General features: G+C 56.6%; 1 protein-coding gene across 1 annotated transcript; it reads right to left on the reverse strand.

Annotated features, from left to right (window-relative positions):
• Window positions 1–201: 201 nt before the first annotated feature.
• CCDC92B (coiled-coil domain containing 92B) lies at window positions 202–23,575 on the reverse strand. Its single transcript, XM_064467901.1, has 4 exons — window positions 23,481–23,575; window positions 16,499–16,652; window positions 11,611–11,658; window positions 202–7,099 (listed from the first exon to the last, which is right to left on the reverse strand). Exons 1-4 carry the CDS (start codon window positions 23,523–23,525, stop codon window positions 6,432–6,434), a joined length of 915 nt encoding a protein of 304 aa, XP_064323971.1. The 5' UTR covers window positions 23,526–23,575; the 3' UTR covers window positions 202–6,431.
• Between the last annotated feature and the right edge of the window lie 885 nt (window positions 23,576–24,460).

Raw genomic sequence — 24,460 nt, forward strand, 5'->3', positions numbered from 1 at the left:
GTCCTATCACTACACTCCCTGATAAAGATTCCCTCCCCATCTTTCCTGTAGGCCCCCTTTAATGGCAGGAAGGCCACTGTAAGGTCTCCCCAGAGCTGTGGAGGGGCTCAGAGCAGTGAGGCAGGACTGGGGACAGAAGCACAGATGTTCATGATTTGTGGCTGGAGGTCCTGGGTGCTGGGGCAGGACAGGGCAACCCTCTGCAGATTTCAATCTCTTTATTAAGAAAAAGGCATAATACAATGACGCCTAAAGTACAGCTCCATACTCTAGTCTCTGGGTATTAACACGTTTTGAAAAGCACTTGGTTAAAAAGCAAAGTTGACATTAACATCATCCTGGCAAAGAATGGTGTCATGTAGTAAAATGAACATTCAATAAAGCAGAGCAGTGTCAAACCTTTGGCATCTGTCCCACCACAATGGCTCTCCTCAGCACGAGGCACAAGCTAGTATTGTTCTGAGCTGAGCTTTGCAAACTCAGCCAAGGAGAATATTTTTGCTCTGACAAAACCACAGCTGCTCTGGGACCAGAGGAGCTGTACCCATTCTCTCTGTCAAAGCCTTCCTCAGGGTCCTGAGCACAGCTCTGGCCAAGCGGAGGTGATGTCCCCACCTAAGGAGGGCTTGGCAAGGACCAGGATGACAGTGACCTTCTGCATGACCTTGAAACACCCAAGAGAATACAGATGGTGCTCGTCCCTGCAAGGCTGAGGGGCTGTGGCTCAGCACCTTACCCATGTCCCCTGGGGAAAAAAGGGTCTGTTTTTTTCAGACATACAAAGATCTGAGGGATTCCCATGGCCTGGTCGTCTCATTCCTGCTATAAATGCAATGACAGGAAAGGGGATAGTTTTTGGAAGCCACAAAATCAGTGAGATCTATTGGTAAGAGGCATCAGTGCACCCCATGGAGGACCACGTGCCACTTGGGTTTGTGCTGGGTGCACCTCTCACACTCACACCAGCAGCTTCATGACCCTGTTCCTGCCCAAAGACATGAGGGGAAGGAGGGTGAAGCAAAGGGATCTGATATGGTGGCAGTACCAAGTGTCACACTCTGTGTCCCCCTGCCCACAGGCACCAGCCCTCCACAGGCTGCAGCGGGGAGCTGGGATGGCAGCGTCGCTGCAGGGCCAGCCCCCACGCAGTGCTGGCAGAGAGGAGACAGGCAGAAACCTGGCCTTGGGGAGCAAAGGGCAGCTTTAACCAGCGAGGAGACACAACACTTTTATCTTCATGCTTTTACAGGCCGCCTTGTCTGGCACACTCCTCCATGGCTGCTGTGCTTGTTGATCCCAGGTTTCTCCTGCTCACCCAGCCCTGGCACACAGGTAGTGCTGATCTGATTCACAGCGTGAGGCAACCTACGGAAGTTAGGGAGTTTTCTCTCCCCTCCTTCACATTCCCTGTAGGACTTGGCAGCCAGGCGCCGACAGTACAAGAAGGTGACAAGAACAGATGTGCACACAGGCAGCTGTGGTGCCGCTGCAGCGAGACTGGCTCATCAGGGCCGCTGGGAAGCAAGGGCTGGTGCTCCAGAGAAGGGCAGGATGCCACAGCTTCACTGGGCAGCAGGAGCCAGTGCGCAAGGCTGCACATGAGGACCCTGAAATGTTCACCTACGTCCCAAGCAATAAAAGTCCATCAGCGTGCTGCTGATTTACCTTCTGGTGGGGAGAGGTAGCCATGCTGCGGTGCTGCCACTCCTCTGCCTCCTGGGAGCTTATTTTGGGAAACTCATGCACTGAGATGCTCTGTGCAGAGCAGAGCAATTCCTGACCACTGCTGGCTTTGGCTCTCCAGCTGCTTCAGGTGGGACGCTTCTTTGCTGTGTCACTGCCAGCTTTCCAGGGCATCCAGAAAAGACCACCCCTCAGCCCCTCTGCTGCAGCTGCCCCTGTGTAACAGCCATCATCTGTGCCCTGCACCTAACTTTGCTTGCAGTAAGGTAGTTTATAGAAAGCCTTGGGCTCTGCCTTGGGCAAAGCTTCCCCAAGGCAGCAGGATTCGGCTCCGCTGCACACGGGTCTCTGTGCAGTGCTGTGCAGCAGCAGGGAAGGTCGTGCAGCCCCCCTGAGGGGATTTTTGAGAGCGGCTGCGCTATTCAGGCCCTCGCAATGGCACCCTCACAGCGAGGATGGGAAGGATGCAGCTGGGAGCACTTAGATTAGCCCCAGCAAGCACATTCAGAAAATATGGCTTTTTAATTAACAGGGTCAAGAGGGAGAACTTCCCAATTGGTCTGTCTGCGCAAGGCTAAAGTAAGTCCAGGGGAGCATGCACCAAGTCACCAGGACTGCCTCTGCCTCTCAGTGCCGCTGGCTCCGGCACGGGTGCAGCTGCAGCAAGTGGAGCGGGTGCATCTCCTCCCCACTTGCCACTTGCCCTGCACCTGCTGCAAGCTTGCACAATTTGAGACATTGCTTTCTCAGAGAGCATGAGGAAAAATAATAATAATAAAGAGAAGAGAGATTAGCAAACCCAACACATCAAATCCATGAGCCTCTGCAGAGCTGCAGAAAGAACGGGGTGGGTGGAGAGGAGAGGTGCCCGGCTGTTAGTCTGTACGCAGAAAGCTTTCAGCACGTTGTGGTTTATACACATAAGACATTGTTTAACAACCGAGCATTATTGCTATGCATCCATTTCCAGTCTAATCATTAAGCTTTACGAGCCAACATTAAACATTACTTGTTCCATACAAAGCACGTAGGTGTCAGCCGTTGCACTCCTCTGTCTATGCGTGCCAGGTATAGGGCGCAGGTCGGAGCTGTGCGCACCCTTTGGACTCCCAAGGAGTCTGGCAGCACTGACTAAATGCACCTACAGATCCCTGTTACGTATTACAGGCTAAGGGCTAACTTATAGTCCGAGACCAGGGGGTCTGTAAGAGCCCCCTGCCCAGGGAGAGGACAGAAGGCACTACCTGGGCTCCTGCTACTCCCTGGGTTCACTGTGGCTAACAGCGGCCTACTCGATAAAAAATAGGAACGCCATCTTTTTGTTCTTTTTTTGATCATTTTGACCTCTTTGATCATTTTATACAAATACAAAGATTAAAATAATTTATCTCAACATCATTTCTATTACAATCATACAGTGTTTTCCCCTCAAAACAAGTGCATGTATGTGTGTATATATATAAGTGTATATATAGTACCTCTAAAGCTTCCCTCCCCCCCAAGAAAAGCAGCAGTGACTGAAGCAGGTACAGCACGCAGGAGCTGATCCTTCCCACTCCAAGGCAAGGGTGCCCAGGGAAAAGCACAGGGCTCACCCAGACAACTCATTTCCAAGCACATTGAATTGGCATGAAGGGTGGAACTGGGGTGCTCCCTCTCCATCCCTTTGGGAAATGACCCCCCCTTGCTGTAGGCAGCTCTGCCTGCACACCCAAGGGCTGTGGGGCTCAGGGCCTGCCCAGCTGCCCGCAAGCACCAGGAGGAGGGAGAAGCAGTGGGGGGGTCTGGAAATGAGATAAACTCCTTGAGCAAGCTGTTAATTAGTGGTGAAGAGGAAAGGATCCTGCAGCTCAGACAGGGTTGCTTCATTTACATACTAGGCACTAAAAATGATGATTGCTAGGAAGGTATTTACACAGAAGAAGGATCATAATTCTCCCTCCCATTTTCAATGCTTAGGTCAGTCACAAACACCATGATCAAGGGTTTTATAATAAAAATGCAACACACCGTTTATCAGGATTGTCTAGAAAGGAGAGAGGAAAGCAGCTGTGCACACCACAGCTAAAGGAACAGCCAAACAGCGCAGAGACACATATAACCCTCTTTCATGTTAAAAGAGAATAGAGATGACTCCTCAGCAGAACCTCTCTGAGCCGGAGAGAAACACCAGTTTCCAAAGGCCAAACGGCACCTCACCTGCATGCCACCACCAGGAGCCGGGTGACTGCAATGCTGCGCCCCCAGGTGCTGCTTGTGCGATGCAGTGCAGTGCAAACTGCGCCTTGCTGCCCTGCTCTGCCTCTGCAGGGGTGGGCAACAGTAGGGCCCCAAACACACCAGCTCCCCCTAGAGCTGGGGCATAGGCAGAGCCCGCATTAAATCACCTTGCAGTGAGAAACAGGTGGGAAGCATCCTGCAGCCTTACTAAGAGCCAGACTCAGGGATTTTCTCCCTTGTGCAACTGTACCCAGGTGCTCATACCCCAGCTGGGTGCTACCAATGCACCCCATGCTGCCCCTGCACCCCACCTGCCCTGGGAAGGCGGTTTGGGCACATGATGCTTTGCACCAGGGCACGTGGGTGCCCTGCCAGGGGTCTTTGCTGCCTTTGGTGGGGAGGTACAGTTAGGGAAGGCAGGCAGGAGCCAGCACGGGCTCTGCTGAGCTCTGGCTCCTGGGGCAGTGGCTCTGGACATGTCAGGGGCTGCAAAAATTTCCCCTTAGGGCTTTGCCTTTGCCCCCAGGAGCTGCACACCTCTGCAGGGCTTCAGCCAGGGTGACTGCTCCGGCTAGGGGGACCTGCCCAGGTGTGGCTTTGCTGGGCTTCTTCCCAAACTCAGGGGTGCATTAGAGACCATGGTAGCAGCTGGGAAGTAGGGGGGTCCCAGCCATTGCGGATGCCCTCGGGGGAGCAGGAGGGGTCTTGCCCTCCAAAGCCTGACTATTCACATCACAGCCAAAGAAAAGGTATAAAAGCTGCTAATTTCTGTCGTGCTAGTGCAGCTCATCCACTTAGGAGTTTGTTTTTACCAAAGAGCTGGCCTAAGGAACTGTTGCTGAGAATCTCATAAAAGCATTTTAATATAGTATATAAATATTGAACTACAAAAATAGACACCTCTTGACTGCATGGGCACGCTAAGTTAGGCAGGCTAAGCCTGACTGGTCTATGACGGCAATGTTTGTGAAGAGGTTTCAAACTGAATTGGAAGGAAGTGGGGTTCCATCATGGCCCACGGCTTCCTCCTGCCCACGCCAGCTGTGGACACAGCAGGGGTCCCGCAGGAGGTGAGCAGGCAAGGTGCTGGCTGCGGGCAGGGGCCTGGGCTCCTGGCTGGGCATCACCTCCCCAGCACGTCTGCACAGCCGGGCCAGCAAGGGCTGGCAGCCAAACCACCAGGGCAAAACCTGCCCCTCGGTATTGCCCGGAGCAGCACATGTCCCGCTGGTGCCCCAGCAGCGAGACCTTCACCCTTCCCAGCTGCCAGAGCTGTTCTCTCCTCTCCCTGTGTGCTGTTTCAGAACGCCCTGGGAATGGATGGATAAAGCCGCTGGTTTGGTTTGGAGACCAAGCAAGGCTGCCTCAGCAGGCCAAAGGCTCCGTGCTGACAGCCGCTCTGCTGGGAGGGACTGGGAGGTGGGAAGGGGTGGGAATGGAGGGCCCTGCAGCAGCCCAGCCCTGGCGGATGCGGCAAGAGACATGGGTGAAGTGGCTTTTCCAGCCTCTGTTCCTCATGGAAGCTGAGCCTGGGGCTGGTTTGGCCCCAGCAGGGTTTCTGTGTCTAATGGTACACCATCGCTTACTCTCAGCAGCACACTCGTGGTGTGGCTGCTCAGCCATCTGCAGGAAGCCCAGACCTGGCTGTGGGTGTGACCCAGAACCGAAATGCTGGTGCCGAGGGGAGGCCTGCCTGGTACGGGGAGTGTGAGTCGCAGCCCTGCTCCAGCGGCACGTGGAGCAAGGCTGCGGCAGGTAAGGAGCCGCGCAGGGCATCCGGCAGGGCTGGCTCTTGCAGCTCGCTGCCAGCTACCTTGTCCAAATCCTACATGTAAATGTAACATGGGGGAAATCCATGTTAGACATAGCCGAACCACTGCGCAGGGGGGAGAGGGCCTGGCACCTGGCTGGTATGGCTGCACCATCCCTGTAGAGGGGGGATCCCTCCTGCACCCATGGGATCGACTGTCGTCCAGCTGCCTGCATCCCGAAGGACCTTCCTGGTGATGTCTGGGGCCCTCCAGCCCAACCCCAGTGCCAGTGATGCCCAGGACCGGAGGTCCAGATGAGTTCATCCCACTGTGCCAAGCCGTATGCTGCACAGCCATCGCTCGCTGCTGCACACCCACCTCCTGGCACCCCTGGCTGGGGAAATCACACCTGGCATCTGCTCCAAGGGGTAGCAGCAGGAGGAAGATCTTCTCATCGCAGAAATGTTAATTTTCTTTCTTTTTCTCTCTTCCTCTCTTTCTTGCTTTCCTTGGAAGCTCTGGACAGACTCTCAGCTGTTTCCCCTCTGCAGACCCCATGCTGGGTTGCCCGCCTGCCCCATGGCACTGCCAGCGGCACCCCCAGCTCAGACCCTTCGGGCAAGGAGCCTGCGGGCAGGAGGTGCGAGCAGGGCATCCGCTTTCTGCTGCTCCTTCCCCTCCGAGGGGACGGGGGAAAGCAACCTTGGCCGGCGCCCACCCCGGTGCCGCCAAGCTCAGGCCTTCCCGCCCGGTTGGGCCATGCTGCCCCCTCGCCGCCTACTCCCGGGCCCGGGGGGCGCCACGGGGGCCAGACCCCTGCCTCTTGCCGGGCTCGCCCTTGGCCGACCGGGCCCTGGCCACTGGCTCCTGCGCAGGCTGCCGGGGGGGCCTCTGTGCCCGGGGGTCTGCGGAGGTGCTGGTCGTGCCATGGGCCTGGGCAGGGGGCTCCGACGGCGGCCGCTGCGGGGCGTGCGGCCGTGCCGTGTAGAGGAAGAGAGCCGGGTCAGGCATGGCGTCGTGCTCCTCCTGTGCGGGGTCCCTGGGGCGGGCACCGTCCCCGGGTGGGCGCCGGGGGTGAGCCCTGTGGTTGCGGCGCCGGGGCCTGCATTCGGTTGGGGGGCCGGCGGGGGGCTGCTCGGGGGGTGGCCGCCCACTCGCCCGGGGGCCCGGCAGCCGCTGGGCGGTGGCGTGCAGCTGCAGGGAGAGGTAGGCAGCCGCTTCTGTCTGCTTCTGCAGCTCTGTGTCAAGGATGGTGACGCGGTGGCTCCGCCGCTTCAGCTCCTCCAGGAACCGACGCTCCTTGTTGCGGAGGCTGGACCGCAGAGCAGCCACCAGCGTCTCCTTGTGCCGCAGCTCCTTGCGCAGCTCCAGGTTGTCCTTCTCCTTCTCCTGCAGCTGGGCCTCCATTGCCCGGCACTTCTCCTCCAGCTCCCGGTCCAGGACATCTGCAGGGGCAAGGCACAGGAGGGAGTCAGGGGAGGCAGTGGGGGCTCAGCCTGGCAAGACGGCCTCAGCCCACTGCTCCCGGCGGGTCCCTGCATGCTCCCGACGTGGCTTTGAGGGCACATGGATGCGGCTGCTGGCTGCTCCATGGTGCTGGCATGTCCCAGCAGTGCTATCGAGACTGCTTGGGCACCTTTGGGCACTGGGGCTCCAAAACTCCCCATGAGCTGCCCAAGCGCGGGCTCCCTGCCTTTCCCCACACACCGCAGGCAGGCATGGGAACCCCCGTCAGCCCTGAGCTGCGGTACTGCAGGCGAGGTGGGATGTGTAGCACTAAAATATGGGGAGGTGAAAGCAAAGGCAGCTTGAGCAGAGCTGCAGTTGCCATGGAATCTGCTGCCTCTGCCTCACTGCAGCCTTGTGCTGCAGTTTTAAAATTTCCCTGTGTAACTAGTTTTTCACCCTAAAGTGACTTTGGGTGTGTGCAAACAGAGGGCACAGGGAGCGTATGGGCTGGGCGAGAAAAGGAAATGGTGGCCATGAAGCCATCAGCCCAATTTAGGAGGAGTCATCAACCTCAAGCCCCAAGTCTCCACAGCCTGATTAGAGGATGGAGATGCTAATCCAGGATTATGGAGGAGCTGGGCTATGCTCAGCAGAGGAGGAACCCCCACCCCCAGTGGGATGAGTGGGCTCAGGGGGAACCCGTTCTGGGGGGCAGGATGGCCAGGCAGCCAGCCCTCCCTGGATACTGTGTGCTCACCATGCCATCACTTCTGGTTACTAATGCCTGACCTATTCATCTTTTAGTTTCTGGCAGCAGCTGCCTGCCAGCGACAGGGCGTGGATGGGACTTGTTAAAACAGAGGCACTGCATCGGGTGGCAGGTTCCCCATGGCTCCCACCACCCTCCCTGCCCTTCCCACACCTCAGCAGGTGATGGATGCCCTCCCTGCCCCGGCCCTTTTGAGTCACACCATGGGCACTCAAAAAAGTGTGATTTCATGCAGGGCTCTGCACGCTACTTCTGCACACCTGGCACCGCTCTGGCCAGCCCACATGGGTGCCCTTCCACCTGCCTGACACCCATTCCACCATCCATCCCACTCGCTATCCATCCTTCCTCCATCCCACCCACCATGGTGGCATCAAGAGACTGAATTGAGTAAACACCTGTAGAGCAATTTGGATAGCAGAACCTTGCATTTCCCCAATCCCTTCTGCCTAATGACCTTGAAAAGCCAGAGGGGATGAGGGACGGAGGGGAAGAAGGGCAGCCACAGCGACTTGTTTCATGGTGACTCTCCCCTCCTCCAGGCAGCCTTCATTCTGCTGTGGATACACACTGAAGGTGTCCCTGTACAAGGGCACCCACATCCTGCCCCATGGCCACGTGCTGGTCCCCAGACACCCACTTCTGTGTATCAGCGAAGATACCCAGAAGGGCACGGCTGGCCTGACCATCCCCCACCTCCTGCAGGCTGGCAGGGCTGGGAGCCGTGTGCGCTGGGAGGCTCCCTGGGGGCTTGCAGTCCTCCACCTTGGGTGGTGGGTGTATCTGGGACAGAGGAACTATCTTGGAGGTGATGCATTGGGAAGGATGCTCTGAAATGGGAAGGAGTAGACTGGAGCATCACTGGCAGCTGGATTTTGCCTCCCTTCTGCACCCTCAGGCGGGAAGAAGCAGGGGGCAGAGGCTCAAAGTGCTCTTGTTCTTGGCCAAAAGCTTTATTGTCTCCAAAAGGAAAGGCATGCTGCTTGCACAGGGCTCTCATGGGACCCTGGGGACCTGGCCCAGGCACAGATTACCACTTGCAGCCACTGCAGCTCATGACCGGCTGCATTCCCCACGCGTAGCCCTGGCAGGTGTTTGGGGGACAGGAGCAGCCAGCACAGGGGATTTGCACCCTTGCAGTGAAGGGGCTGACTCAGCAGGCAGCGGGAGGGCTGGTCTGTGCGGCCGTGCCGTGAGCCCAGCACAGGGGCATGGGGCCAGACCGCCCGGGTGTACCCTCCCTGCCCACAGCCGGGCTCCTGCCCCCGGCGGCCCTGGCTGTAAGCTCCTCACCTTGGTGGGGTGCAAGGAGAAGAGCCATCACTCCCTCCCCCGAGAGCTGGCACCCACCTGTGCTCACCCCTGCCTGCCCAGGCCTGCTCCCATTGTCTGCAATATTCCCTGCTTTTTATGATACCATTTGCAACTGCTTTATAGCCTCAGCTCCAAAGTGTCTTCTGCAGAGGAAAAATGCTTTATAATGAGATCTTAAGGGAGGCAGTTGCACACAGTAATTATTGCATGAGTGGCATTTGAAGAGCAATCATTTGATAGCATCTTAAATTAGGTGGTTGCCCCATAAACGTGGCAAATGTGATGCTACTCTTTGTAAGCTGTTAAAAGGCTGAAGGATGGGCAGAGACTTGTGGGTGGGACTCGCTGCAAATTGTGGTCTGTGACACACCGATGACACCCGGCGGGCTGGACGCGAGGCCCTCCCGCCAGCAGTGAGCTCACCTGTGTGGGGAAGGGACCTCAGGCTCAGCAGGATGATGGGCGCAAGGTGGGAATGGGGGTCTGCTGGGGGCTGCAATGGGCTGAAAGGGGCTGGGTGTGCACCATCTGCTGTGCATCCTCCTCCTGGGGACGGCCACGGGACTGGGAGTGCCAAATCCCCCTGGAGCCGGCCATGGCAGTGAGCGGGGGTACTGCCAAGGGATGAGAACCCTGACGGCCCCGGTGAGAGCAGCCTGTGCCCACCCTGGCACTGCCAGCCCCAGCTCTGAGGACGAAGTGCAGTCTGGGGCTCGGCACCAGGGACAAGTTTCAGCTTCATCCCGGGGATGGAGGAGGAAGAGGAGGCAGGATGCTCACAGAGCATCCTCTGCCAGCAGCCACAGGGGCCCAGGCACCACTGCCTGCCCCACATGCTGTTGGCCATGGGGATGTGTCACCCAGAGCTGTGCAGTGGCATTTGCTGGGAGTGTGGTGAGGACAGTCTCAGCCTGTGGCACCCTGGAAGAGAGGCAAGGCCAGGCAGGATGGAGCCCAAAGGGGCACCCCGGGGACACCAACACCCCCCCCTCCCCACCAGGCTGTGGACTGAGCAGGGCCATGGCCCCAGCCAGGCAGGCGGTGGGAGCCCCAGGGCATGGCAGCCCTGCTGGAAAGGGGACGGCAGCTGCCCGGGATGGACAGATGAGCCAGGCACATCCTTTGGGTGAGTGCCCAGGTCCTACCCACAGGGTCCACCGGCCAGAGTCCACCACCCAGAGAGTTGCCCAACGATCCCCCTCAGGCGCCAGGCTGGCCGGACTCTGGTCTGTGGGTCAGGGCTGTGGGGGTGTGTATGTGCGAGATGCAGGGAGCAGCTGCATCTGCCTCCAGAAGAGGGGCTACAGCAGAGGGATGCTCAGGAATTGGGGGGGAACAAGGCCCAGCTGTGTGCTGGCAGTGGGACACCGTCCCGGGGGTGTCCCTGCTCTGCTGGTGTGTCTGTGTGCAGCCGGGCACAGCCCAGCCTGTGGCCAGGCCCCGTACTGTCTGGGCACTCGTTGATGGAGGAGAGGAGCCGAATCAGGCTGATCTCAGTGCTAGCTCCCTGCGCCTGCGTCTCTTGGCGCAGGCTTCCATTTGAAAACCTGCCCTCAGCCATCAGGTCGCAGGGGCCAGCCGCTGCTTGCCAGCACCATGAGATGCCAGAGCCCTGTGCCATGCTGGTCTGGCAGGAGGAGATGTCCTGCCTGTGCCGCAGCCTTGGGATGGGGGAATTGCCCGATGCTTTCCAGTTACCCCCAGTCCTGTCTGCCTGTCCCAGGGGGATGAGGCTGCCTTTGGGCTGGAAAAATGCTTTGCCAGGGCTCTTCAGCAGGGCAGGGCTGCCTATCCCAGCACCAGGGCTGCCCCAGGAGGGGACAGCGTGTTGTGAAATGCCTTTTGAGCAGCTCTCTGCTGCTGGTCCTGGGCCTGGGATGGTGCCCGGAGCTTGCAGACATTTTTCATGCACCAATACTTTTCTCCCCCTTATTTTGGAATGTGAAAGATTACATTGTGGGCAGAACTGACTGTTTAATGAAACAAGAGTACCAGGAGATTTTCTGAATCAGTGTCTGGTCTACAATAGGTGAGTGGAGCTGGAGGGGTGGCTGTTAATGTCCGTGTTGGCTTTTCCCTGGGGCCGAAGGGCTTGCAGGCTTTGAGTCCTGCTCTCAGGGTCTGTGAGCTGCTCCCAGGGGGGGTCTGTGTCAGAGCTTAAGTAAAGCAGACTTACGGACGCTGGCTTTCATGTGCAAAACCTTCCTAGGTGGCTGCCCAGGCCTCTAATGGAGCTGCCAACAGGCTGTGCATGCTGACTTCCCAGCTGCAGCCCTGCCCTCAGCCTGACTGTCCCCTGCAGACAAGGGCCGTGTCCTCTTCCAGGGTGGCCCCAATGGGTCCCCTTTGGCCGCAGGCTCTTCAGGTGGACCCCACACCCCCACACACATTCCCCCTTATCTCATGCACAACCTGTGCTCTTACCTTGCTGCTGGGCTTCCAGCTCTTTTATTTCCAGGTCATGGGTGAGCTCTGGAAAATAAATCAAACAGGAGTGAGAAGGAACATCCCCCCCGTCCTGCACGCTCCCTGCATCTCCCTCTGTTCCCCACTGGGGCTGCCAGAGTGCTGGCAACCACCACAGCTGCAGCACTGCCTGCGCGGCCCCCGGTGTGAGCATGGCCATCTCGGAGCACCAGCACCAGGCTGAGCCAAAAATAGACAATGCTGGCAATTTATACATTATTAAGCAGCCTTGGGATCTGGCATCTGCTACGGCACTTGCCCAAGGCATGGCCAAGGCAGTGTCTGCAAGTCCTGCCCCATGGTGGGGGGAGGGCTTCCATTTCTCCAGCTGAACCATTTTAAACCTCTAAATCAGGACAAAGAGCAGAGCAACAGACTGAAAATAGACCAAAGTGTAAGCTGCCACCCAAAGTATTTCATAATTTACTGCTTCCAGGCTGATCTCTGCCTCTGCACGTGACACAAGCGGGTCTCGTCCCTGTGCGATGTGCCCAGGGGAGGATGCTGCCCTGCTCCAGGGGCAATGTGTGTCTTCAAAATTCTCTCAGGCTGCCACTGAGCGCAGCCCAGGTGCTGCAGGTATCTCCCTGGGTGGAGAGGGGCAAGGCAGTGGCAGCACTGGAGAGGAGCTGCTCTTTGTGGGATGTGGCCCCAGCCTCCCAAGGGAGGCTCCTCAGGGCTGCTGGGTACAGACGTGGGACATGGGCACTGCAAAGTGTCCCTGCGACTGTCCCATCTCCCGCTGCAGCGGGCCCAGGACAGGGTGGCAGTGCTGCGAGCCTGGGCTCCGGGCGCAGGCAGCTGCAGGCAGAGGTGCCCCGCGCCACACCCGGGAGCAGCAGCAGCAGGAGCGAGGGCAGTGCCCTGCGGGGACGAGCCCGTCTCAGGGCTGCAGCGCCTGCCCACCCGCTCAGCCCTGACAGGCTGCCTGCTAGCTGCCTGGACTCTGCCTGCTCTCTGCCTAGTTCCAGGACTACAAAACCAGCTCACAAAGGGTAGCGAGGGAGGGAGCTCATGGACTTCCTGGAGTTCACTTTACCCTGCACACCTTCTCAGACAATCTCTTTTGAATTAATTATCACAGCCCACCAAACCACCAGTAGCTCTGAGAGAGACAGCAGCAGCATTTGGTTGTTTAGCAGCTTTTTTCCCCCTGAAAATGAGTTCAAATGGTTAATCTTTGCCCTACATTTTTCTTTTAATCTGCTTTCATGTTGACTCTAATCCTCATCACTGCCATCCTTCTGAAACAAAATGCTTGGCTCAGGCTGCTCTGCCTGTCTGTCTTGGAAAACAAATCTGTAGTGAGAAGGCAGAAGTAACTGAGAACGTAATGCAGTTTCTGGAAAGCTTTCAGCACTCCCAACTGCCCCATTGGAAATCAATGGCAACTGTGTTATTTTTCTGAAGCTATAATAATAGATTTGGAGTCTCAGATATATTTGAAATCAAAACTAAAGCAGTCACCCATTTCTAAAGAAGACATTGCAAGTGCAGGTCACAACCCAGGGTCCCACCTTCTGCACTGGAGCCACAGGGGTGGCTGGGAACCTACCCCAGTACTGTCCCCATGACCCCCGAGGGGCAAATCCAAGGGAGACCACCCCACAGGGCTCTCAGGTGGTCCTGGCCTCTGTGGGATGGATCCAGCTGCTCTGCACTTCCATATCCCACCTCCTGCGCTGCCAGCCCTGGCTGCAGTCGGCTCCCAGAGGCTCTCTCGCTCAGCCCCGGTGTCTCCGGGTGTCCCCTGTGCAGGGCAGAGGACAGGGCACTGCTGGGTGATGCACTTCAACTTGCCTGGTGCAGGAGGTGGCTGAGGAGGGATCTGTATTCCCTGCCGTGGGCTAGGACATGCTGGTCTGTATTCCCTGCCATGGGCTAGGATACATGGGTCTGCCCCGCAGGAGTTGCCCGGCCCCAGCTGTCCGAGGGCCCGTGACCCTCTTAGAAGCAGCCATGTGCCCCTCAGGGGGGCTGGACACTCACAGGCAAGCTAGAAATGAGTTTAAGACATGGCTTCTCTCAACATGTTGGGCTTCCCCCTTTGCTGCCTGGGAGGACTGTCCTGGTGCGGAGGTGTGAGGGTGCGGAGGGGCCGTTGGCACAGCCCGTCCAGCCAGCTTTGCTAGCCACTGCACTGGCCCCAGGGATCCCTCCCGAGCCCCACTCCCCTGCTGGCACCAGCCTCCCCTTCATTGCTCTGCTAACACCACTGAGCAGGCTAATTATTGCTTGAGCTCATCTTCCAGTAAAAGGAGAAACAGAAGAAACAGAAGAGAAACAGAAGAGTCAGAGGTATCTATTGCTATTTCTGCTGTGTTTAATACCTTGCAAATATAAGGGGAGTGGGAGAGAAGCCAACTTTCCTCTGTAATGCCAGGCTCGTTCCAATAAATGAATCACAGCACGCGGCTCAGGGCTGTGTTACCTTCCTGTAAAGCCTCTGACTGGGAGTGCTGGGCTGTGGGGGTTTGCTGGGGCTGGCTCTGCCCTGGTCCCGCAGCGAGGGCTGCGGTATTTGCCCAAAGCAGCCGCTCTCTCCTGCCAGGCTGCCGTGAAGGGCACAAGGCTGCTGGGTGTCAGGGGCTCGCAGGGGCTGCGCGCACAGAGGCTCCGTCCCGCTTTCAGCTCTTGCTGCTGGCCCAGCAGCAGCCCTTGGTGTTGGTGGCTCCCAGGACACTGGGTGCGGCCAGTGGAACTGCTTTGGGTTCAGAGGTAGCAAATCTGGGGATCTATTTATTTGAATAAGGGCCCTTCTGAACACGGCTGTTCTGCTGCTAGATCCACCCTGGATCCAAAGGCACTGGCTTGCTCTGTGCCTCCCCCTGGGATTCCAGCTGGGAGGCTCCCTGGGAGCCGGCTCAGCTCCCCCTCGGACCAGACGGTCCCTCCGTCGGCAGCAGCTCTGGCACCTGGAAACTGCCACTGCTACTGCTGCTGCAAGTGGATGGAGCTTCTCAGGGCTGAATAGGTGGCAGCTGAGAAACAGAGCTCTGTGGGAGGGTGGGCATTTCCACCGGTGATGCCCTGGGGAGACTGAGGGGACGGTGAAAAAATTAAGGTCTGAAATCACAGCTCCAGGGCAGCCGGTATAACCAGGGGCTTTGCCCACATCGCTCCTAATGGAAAGGTGTTGCAGAATCACACAGCTCGCAGACGAGGATGTGGCTTGGCTGGTCAGACATTGCTGTCGTTTGGCCGCACTGGGAAGGAGATCGCTAATAACCAACTGTGCAACGGGCTCATTTCTGCCCCTGGGGACTCAGAACCCCCCAGACTGATTTAGGCACGAAAACTCTGCTTTCGCGCCTATCTGGAGGGGCTGTAGATGAAATGGTTAAAAGAAAACAATGAGAACAGCAAAAGCTTGGAAAGAATGGGGGAAAACAGACAATTCTGTCAATGAAGAAATGTCTTTGTTTCCCAGGAATCAGGGAGGATGAGAGGCTGGAAGACAAGGAGTGATTAGCTACGGCTGAATTATTGATGAGAGTGATGGCACAAGTTGGAATGAGTTTCAGTGGCAGGCAGGAGGCTGGGGAGCTGTCGCTCTTGCAAGGCCGGCTGAAGGGGAGGGCGACATTGCCGCAGTGGGGCCGTGGGCAGGGGGCTGGTGGCTGTGTACCCTGCAGCTGGGGCAGGTCCCCGCACCCCACACCCGGCTCGTGGCTGTGCCTCCTTGGGACTGGAGATGGGCAGACCCCGTCCGGGTGCTGCAGGGTCTGCCGTGACCCTGGGGAGCCGCTTGCCCCTTTCCCAAGCGGCCAGGCTCCTGGTGACAGCCCCTGATCTTGGGAAAGGCTGGGACGCTGCAGCCTCTGCGTGCGGGGCTGCAGAGGATGCGTGGCGGGGACCCTCCCTCCAAGCAGGGAGCAACCTGGGGTGAGGGCATAGATGTGCTGATGCTTCTGGCATTAGTGCTTATTCAGCACCCCAGCAGTAAAGCACAGCAAGGGGGTACCGACTCCGGCGCTAGTGCCGGACTGCCCTGGGCTGGGCCTACAGGAATGGACCAGATTTCACCTCTCTGTGTGCAAGAGAATAAAGAGTAACAAAATGTAAACAAGAAAATCACTTTTTCCCCAGTGCTGAAAGTGGTCTAATACACCCCCATTATTGATGGTGTTCAACTCTCTTCTTTCCCTTAGCCTGATGGCATCTGTGAGAAATGATGAACTATTTTCACATTTTAATGATCAAAACATCTTTGTGGGCACAGATCACAGGAGGAAAAGGCAGGACCATCTTGCTGGCTAATGCTGGGTTTTTCCCTTTCCTTACACCAGTGAATCCCTTGGGGTAGCAACTCCTACAGCGAAACTACTGCAAGGTGCAGGAACACGCGGCTGGGGAGAGTGCTGAGCTACTGGGGCTAATCCTCGTTCAGAAGTGTGCCCTGAGCACAGTGGGAAAACAAAGGGAGAGGGTTTTAATGATGGATTATCAACCAGCCTCCTGTCTTATCACCTGCCTGGCCAGCTGATGCCCTGGTTCTTTAGTGTTGCAGCTGGAGGAAGCTACTGGTACCCATTCACAGAGGAGTGATCTCAGAGGGTTTGACCCACACCAGATTTTGTGGCCACATAGCATGATCCAGGGAGGGGCTGGTGGCACCTGGGCCAGGGGTGCAAGCAGGAGGCTGAAGTGAATGGAGATCGCCTGATCCCACACCGAGCAGAGTCCCCTATGGCTTGGTGCTTTCCTCCTCCGCGTCCCTCCAAACACCAGTGCAAGCTACCATGTGGGACCGGCCCCAGGACCTGAGGTGCCAGCAGGAGCTTTCCTGCCCAGCGTGCTCTGTGGGCACGCAGCTCCCACATGCCGCAGCCCCCCCACCGCTCACCTGAGCAGTGCTTCTGCAAGCGGAGGATCTCCAGGTGCAGGTCATGGAGCAGCTCCATCTGCTCCTTCTTCAGAAAAGCAATGTGCCGCTGCACACTCTGGATCTGGTGCTCCAGGGACACGGTCTCCATCGCAACCAAATTCACAGTCCAGGCCTGCAGGGAGCAGAGATGGCTTGTGATCAGACATGCAGCAGCACACTGGGCTCATGAGCCTGGTCCCTGGAGCCCTTGCGAGGGGCAGAGCCCACCGGGTGCAGGGTGGGGTGGGGTGGTGGGTGACTGTTCTTGTGTGCCCTGTGGCTGTGGGTGAAGGAGCTTTGCTCAGAAGATCCTCGGAAAATGGCCCCCAAGCGATCCCACCACCCCAGCGCCTCTCGGAGCTGGCTCCCATTCTGCCTGCGCTCGGGCTGGGAGGCTCAGGGACTGCATGAGCAGAAAATGCTGCTGCACGGACCCTGAGATTGGAACAGCTTGTCTCTATTTTGAATTTGGCCCTAGGAAATGTTTTATCACTGAGCAAGATTACATCTGGGACAGGATTGCTCCCCGCAGTCCCCAGGTGGGAGTTGCACCAGAGACGATTTTGGCTCTCACTTGACGAGCCACGTATTATGAAGCAGTAACTGCAGCAAGAGATCTGACACATGAAAAATACAATATGCTCCGTCTAACCCGATCAGTGTTACGTGATGAGGAGAGTCATGTTGTCTTACAGAAGAAGAAATGTCTTCCCTGGTAATTCGCCTGGCAGAGCTGCTGTCAGTCCTGCGCCGGGCGGCTCAGCCCCGGGTTGGGGGTCCATCACCATGAGTTAATTAATGGCTTCAGCAAAGCAGCGGCGGGAGCTGCTTACCTGTGCCGCTGCTCTGGGGAGATAAAAATAAACCCCTGAAAGAACCCTTAATCCTGGGAAATACCATTTCGTATGGATGCGAAAACCGTCCTTACTCCCCGCACCCAGCCCAGGAGGAGGGGAAGCTACAGCAAACACAGGCGACAGTGGGGAAGACGTTTTGCCAGCAAGCCTGAGGGATGGCGTGCACCGTCCTGTCCCTGGGACCTGCTTCCATTCCCTCCTTCGTCCGCTTCTGACTTCAGTTTGCTTTCTATAGAAACTTCAGAACTAAGCGAGTGCTTTGACTCGTGTTTATGGCACGCCCAGCTCAGTAATGTAGTACATTTTAAGATAATTCCCGCAACCAAAATCGAATCAAACTGCATTTAAGCTCGATTCCACAGTAAGCGATCTTGGCAGTGCCCCGAGTTCAAAGCTTTGCTCTTGCCAAAGCCTCTCCAGATCCGTGCAATCCTTAAAGTCAGGTCTCTGTATTCCTACTATTTCATGAAAGTGGGGGTGCAGTGAGGCTCCAGGACTAACAGGTTCGGGGTGTCTCCTGCCATGCCCCACGGCTGCAGCATCACCTCGTGGCTGACCCCAGCCCACTGTCACCAGCCATGGTTCCTGGCACTTGCGTGACCCTTCCTGTCCGCGACTCACAGGCTCTGCTGACACCTCTCATGTAGCCACGGCTGCCGTGGGATCCGTGGGGAACGTCAGCCCCTATGTACAGAAGACCGCTGCAGGGGCGAGAGGGTGGGTGGGCCCTACAGCTGGGGAGAAGGAGCCATGGTGCAATGTGGGGCTGCCTCATGCCACCCGCTGTCCAGGCTGAGTATACTTGCTTCTGCTCCAGCTCTGCCCCGGGCTCAGCTGCAGCTGCCCCAGCCATCCCTCCCTCCCTTCTGGGGAGTAAACTCCCCCTGCAAGGGGCTGGTGCTGCTCTGCCTCCTGGGGTGCTCTGCTTTGCTGCACCCCCTGCAAGCCCAGCAGCCAGCCATTGGCCTGGCTTCCATGGGGGATTTCTTGGTTGCAATGCGCCCGAGGCAGGCCAGTGCTGAGGGTTTGGGGAGCTCTGGTGCTGCCATTCCTCTCCGGCAGCTGGTATGGGGGGTGCTGGGAGGGGGCTGGGTGGGTACCCCAACTTGTGTTGCTGGTGGTGCACAGGCAGGGTGGTTAGAGGCAGCTGCAACACCTAACCAGCATGTAAATAAGTAGGAAGTATAGAAATTGTGTTCTCCTATGGTTTCCCCCTGCTCAAGGCAGTCAGCCCAAGCTGTGTGAGGGGCCTGGGGCTGGGGGCTGGCCTGGCTGTTCCCCTCGGAGGGCTAGTCCAGGCTCGCTCTGCACCCTGGGGGTGTGTCTGCCTCTGGAGGGCTCTGCGTAAAGCCTAAAATAAGAATGTTGGGTAATGGGACCTGCCTTTGGCATATATGGTAGATTGTCACTGGGTTTTTTTCATGTCCCGGGAAGCCAATAGTGAAATTTGGAGTTTTAGGATGGCTCAGCTATTCATGGAATGAAATGCTCCAAACATTCACCCACGAATGCTATGGAAAAGCATGAAAAAGGCTGGTGTGATACATAAAAACAACAGAGACAAAGGACCTGCTTCTCATCTAAGGTGCTTATGGTGGGATGTATGATTTATACTGGCTTAAAGCTTCCCTGTGGAGCAATGTCATGTAAGTGAAAATAGCCCTGGATCAGCCTGCATAGTCCTGCCTGGCTGAATGTAAGGTGTGTATGGTCTGTGCAAGGAAACCACAGGCATTTCCAGGAACCCCAGGGGATTTGTGGTCCCTCAGTGTTTGGCACTTTAAAATTGATCAGGAGAAAAAAAAAAATCTAGCTCTAGACTTTACTTCCTAATCATTCCTATTCTTCTGAGTGGCAAGGTGATGATTTTTAAGTCTTTTAAGTCACCTAGCCTTTCTTGATGGCACTGTAATTAATAGCCAAGAGAGCTGGCATTCGTTCTTTGTACCGTGAGAGCTGGCAACGATGGAGCTTTGCTAAAGGGGCGTGTGGGGGTAATTTGCTTGTGCCACTGCAACAGCTACGGAAGTTATCTGGCATCTGCCACAGGCTAGGAATACAAATCATACCACGGCGTGTACCCTCCTGCCAGCCCTGGCTGGGGTAGGGGGGCTGTGAAGGCAAAATGTGCTGGGCTCTGGAGCAGTGTCTTGATGGGAGTTGTGGCACCTCATCTTGGGAAACGTCAGAAAGTAGGTTGGATGAAGCCCGGGGGATACGTAGTGCTATTTTCAAGCACTTTGTTCTGTCTAGTTGAAATATCTTTAGTAGAAATGGCTGCAAATTTTCCACTGAACTTTCCCTCCTCCCTTTAAGTGGAAATGACCCTTTTTCACCAATGAAAATGTTTTCCTTTAAAAATAAATAGTTGATAAATAGCGAGCTGTAAAGAAAATCAGAGAAAAAAAATCTGGAATTGAGATCTGTTTGTTGTCCCTGATTTGGAAGATAAAAAGGCTGCATAATTTACCTGGGGAGGGAGTGGGGGGGAAATTCTGTTTTCAAAATTGCTACGGGAAATCCTTAGCGGGTTTGGATCAGCTTTGCCTATCCACCATGACTTTCACCGTTTCCCTTGAGAAACAGCTCTCAGCTGGTGGCAGGAATGTCAGAGGTATCACGTCTGGGGGAGAGCACCTTGTTCTGTCCATGCATGAAACTCTGGTTGGCGCTAAGGACACTGAGGCAGGCAGGGGCAGGAGCTGCCTTCACAGGCAAATGGGGAAAGCGCTAGTGACAGTCGTGCTGCTGCCACAGAGCAGAGATGGGGGCATCTCTCCTTGGGCTCCTGTGCCCCTGGCAATGAGAGCCCGGGGGACTGTGGGCAGTGACCTGAGGCTGCTGCGGCTCCTCCAGCCCCACAGCCCCCAGGAGCGAAGGGAGGAACATGCCATTCCACTCCACAGCTCTTACACAGCTGTGCCACAGGTAATAATGCAAGAGCCAACAGCTATTAACGAAGGTGCAGTTTACTCCTGAGTCTTCAGTAGCATCTGTTTGAGTGTCTCTAACACTACCAGAAGGCAGTGGATGAACTCTCACCTTTCCGAGGCTGTGTCCACCCATTACCCCAAAGGGTTTCAGAACCGAACTCTGAACAACTGGTATCTTCCCTCTGTTGCTTCTACAATCAAGTGAAGATTGCAACAGCATTTTGAGATTTTAGTTTGATGCGTGCCTCTGGTCGTTTCACACAGCACAATCACTTGGGAGGTGTTGGGAGTTAATAGGGATTAGCTGCTGCTGGCTGACTTAACGCTTTACTGGCCCGTTGTATCTCCTAGCTAATAACACCAAAGCTCCCCATCTCGAGGGCTTCAAAGCACCCAGCAAGTGCTGATGACCATGTTTCTATGCAGTGAAGCAAGTTAGGAACCGTCAGCCTGTGTCAGAGGCATGAGACTCAAAGCACAGTGACTAGGGCCGTCACTCCCAGGGATGCTAAGAAGCACCAGCTGCCCTCGCCCCGGCCTCGTGAGTGCTGCTCCCTAAAGGATGGTTGTACTGCAGCACGTAGGGATGGGGTTGAAAGTGGCCCTGCTCTGATCCCCGCCTTGCTGCTGTAGCTGTCACTTTTCTTTTCCAGACTAGTTCTAACTTGCCAAAGCAACTGGTGGTGAAAATATTCACAGTGATCATGTACTCTGTGGCTTTGAGGAGTTATGTATGAGGTTACAACTCTAGAAAACAATGGCATTCAGAATAAAAGCCAAGGGTAAGCCATAGTCCCCTTTATTTTGAAGGATGCTCTGTGCCCTTGTGCTTCTGACAGCTGTATATACACACACACCCGGAGCTGGAAAGGAGCCGGCAATCAGCTGAACAGGGACTTTTGCCCCTATTCAAAGGTGACACCTACAGTCTGAGCTGGCGTCTTCTCCCTGCAAGCTGTGGCTGAACACTGTCTCTGGTCTTGGAGATTGGACCAACAGGCTCTGCTCCATCAGGGCGAGCTTTCCAGGAACAAGTTTCCCTTGCTGACCATGCAAGGTTTTGAGTGCAGTACTCCCAGGCCTCTTCTCAGAGTGGTGGGACAGCCCTCAGCAGGGCACTTGAGACCAGATCTTTAGCTTTTAAAATGCACTTTTAACATCTTAACCCTCAGCTGCAAATATACTCAGAGAAACTGTGAAAGCCAAGCTGGTGAAGTGCCAGATAAGTTAGGGGAAGTTTCTGGGCTGCTGAGCACAAGCAGTTCATGAGAGTCTGCATGAGTGCAACCCATGAACATGAACATGGGGAGATATTCATGAGGAAAAGGTGAGCATGCACCGGAACAGGCCTTGGAGAGCTGCTCCCTGCAGAGAAATCTTCCCCGCTATGCTCAGCCACTCTCTGCCCACTCTGCCCCTGCCTGGTCCCTTGGCAGAGGCTCCCCAAGCCTGGGCCATGGGCTGGCACCCGGCCACGGCATCGATGTGGGGTGCGGTGGTGCTGGGCTCAGTCCCCTGCAGCTCCCCATGCTGGGTGGTTGTGGGCACAGTCTTTACTGCTGAGCCTTCCTGTGGCCCTGCCTCTATCTCTACAACACATTTTCCCCCACTCCTTATCTTTCTACCATGTGATAACTGCCTTTGGGTCAAGCACATTGGGGGTCCTGATCTCAGCTGGGTGTTTCCAAATGCTATCAGAAAACCTCAGTGAGATTTGCAATTTCATCCCAATTTATCAGAATTCTTATTTCTCACAAGACAAAATGACTGAAGCAACCTCTTACAGTAGCTACAATGACTGATTTAGTTGCAAGTCTACTAGGAACTGATTTCCTTTGTAAAGACAGCTTGTTTAAGATTTTGCTTCCAGGTCAACACTATGCAGAAGTCTGTTGTTCAATGCCAGTCAGAATGCCAAAACTTTGACCTAAGAAAAAACCTCTGTCCTGATGATGTACTGCAAAGGCAGATACGGTATTGCATGTACACATACCCCAGCACAAACGCCGTCACACCAAGACCCAGCCCTTATTCACGTAATCGTTTTTCCCCTAGAAATAGCAAATCAGCTACGAGTCAGAGGGCACAAGCAAGGTTTGCAGGAACAGGTCGATAATTTATCCTGCTGCGGTTGCCAGCAACCCCCTCTCCATCACATTAAAACATACGCAGAGATAAACACCGATACACGTTAGAAATCTATACTGCTTGGTATTTACAGTCTCAAAGAACACGAATACAAACTTTGCAACAATGCCACAAAGCAAGTATGTCTTCAAACGAATGGAAAATAATGCAGCAAGAAGCTAAGAAACTTGCAGAAGGTCACAGAGGTAGTGGCAATGCCAGGAATAGAACTTAGAGGTGAAATCATGGCCTTGGAAAAGTCAGTGGGAAACCTTCCTTCACCTCAGCAGAGGCAGAATTACACTCAGAGTCCTATTTGCTATTCATTACCTATCAGTATCTATTTAAAGATAGACTCATGCAAACATTGATTATGAAATATTGTGTTTTCTCGCAATTCTCTAAACACAACTGCCTGACTAACAGCCGAAGCTGAAGCTGGTCATTGGGTTGCAGATGATGAAAGCAAGGCCGTGTTTTCTCCTGCTGGCTCTGGGGGAATTAACTACAGATTCAGCTCTCCATCAGGAGCAGAATTTGGCCCACCATCAACGCTTTGAATCAATCATCATCTTAAGTGGGCAATCCCCGTGGTGCCGTCCCGAACTTTGGGAATTTTGGAGCAATGCTTTCTGGTCCCCAGCTGAGTCCTTCTACAGACACTTAACTCTGCAGCTGCCAGCGCAGACAGGCAGAACCCCGCTGCACTTGGGATCGCTTTCTGCAGCAGGAGGAGAAACGAGCCGTTGGTGGTTATGCACAGGGTGAAGCAACTTCTAGAACGGGCATAAGGGCCGTAGGCAACTTCTGGAGGGCCAGCCCCCCCCCTCCCGGGAGGGCAGGAGACCCTTCCCCGGGCTGGCCCCTGCTCGCCCCGCAGCCCGGCTGCGCGTCCGCTCGGGTCCCCACACCCCGCGCCAGCGCCCGCGTGCCCGCAGGCAGCTCCGCGCCGCCGCCCCCGCCCGCCGGGGCCGCCTTTCCTGCCCGGGTGCCCCCGCCGCGGCGCCCCGCGCCCCGCCCCGCCGAGGGGCCCCGGTCCCTTACCTGCGGGGAGCGGCGGGGCCCCGCGGGGCGCCCGCTGGGCGTCATGGGGCGGCGGCGGCGGCGGGGCCGGGGCCGGGGCCGCGCCGGGCTCCCGCGCTGCCCGCGCTGCCTGCGGCGGCCCCGCCTCGCCCGGCCCGCCCCGGTCCCGCCGCCGCCGCCGCCAGCCGCGCCGTAAACAGGCGGCAACGTGACCGGAACTGGGGAGCTCCGCCGGGGCGAGGCGCGGGCGGGGAGCGGGGAGCGGCGCCCGGACCGGCGCCTGCGGCAGCGCGGCGGAGCCTCGGGGGACCGACCCCAGCGCCGGGGGGGATGGATGGCCCCGTAGCCGGGCCGGGGCTCTGCTGCCCGACGTGGGGGAGCCGCACTGGGGCCGGGCTCCGCGCCCCGGGGCCCCTCGGTGCGTTCGGGGCTCCCCCGCCCTGGGACCCCTCGGTGCGTTCAGGGCCCCGCGCCCGCCTCCCCGCCGCTGTCCGCGGTGCTGAAGCCGCCCGCCCGGGTGCTGCCGCCGGCGGGTGCCGCAGCCGCCCCCGGCTCAGCCCCGGAGCGCGGGAGCCACCGAGCAGCGGCCATAAAGCCGGGGAACTCGGGGTCTGCCGGGGAACCAGCAGCGGTCGTGTCCCCTGCGGGTTTTTTAGCGCTAAGGCGACTCAAGGGGGGAATGCGAGTCACATGTGGGATAGCACCCTCTCCAGCGAGGAAATCGGTGGGGAGAGTCAGTCAAAAAAGAGCTTCCCAGAAGCTGTGGTCAGAGAGATGATGAGAAAAGGTTGTTTACTCATGTGGTTGCTAATTCTTCATGACCTTTTGTTCGTGTTATCCAGAGCAGCTGGGGCACCACTTTCAAAGATGACTAAATTCGTTGCGCCTCTTTTACAGCAGGGGAAGCTCAGATGCAGTGGCTTGTTCCATGTCGCATGGCAGTGAAGGAGCAGAGAAATGGTAGCGTCCTCCCCGTCAGCTGACAGTCTGCTGATTCCTGT

The sequence above is a fragment of the Phalacrocorax carbo genome, chromosome 17 (genome assembly GCF_963921805.1).
Source record: "Phalacrocorax carbo chromosome 17, bPhaCar2.1, whole genome shotgun sequence".
NCBI classification, from domain to species: Eukaryota; Metazoa; Chordata; class Aves; order Suliformes; family Phalacrocoracidae; genus Phalacrocorax; species Phalacrocorax carbo.

Coding starts and splice junctions, on each gene's coding strand:
- CCDC92B (XM_064467901.1), bottom strand. CDS start 23,525: ATGACGCCCAGCGGGCGCCCCGCGGGGCCCCGCCGCTCCCCGCAG. Junction 16,653..23,480: donor GGCCCCGCCGCTCCCCGCAG/GTAAGGGACCGG, acceptor TGCTCCCTGCAG/GCCTGGACTGTGAATTTGGT. Junction 7,100..11,610: donor GCTGGAAGCCCAGCAGCAAG/GTAAGAGCACAG, acceptor TTGCCCCTGCAG/ATGTCCTGGACCGGGAGCTG.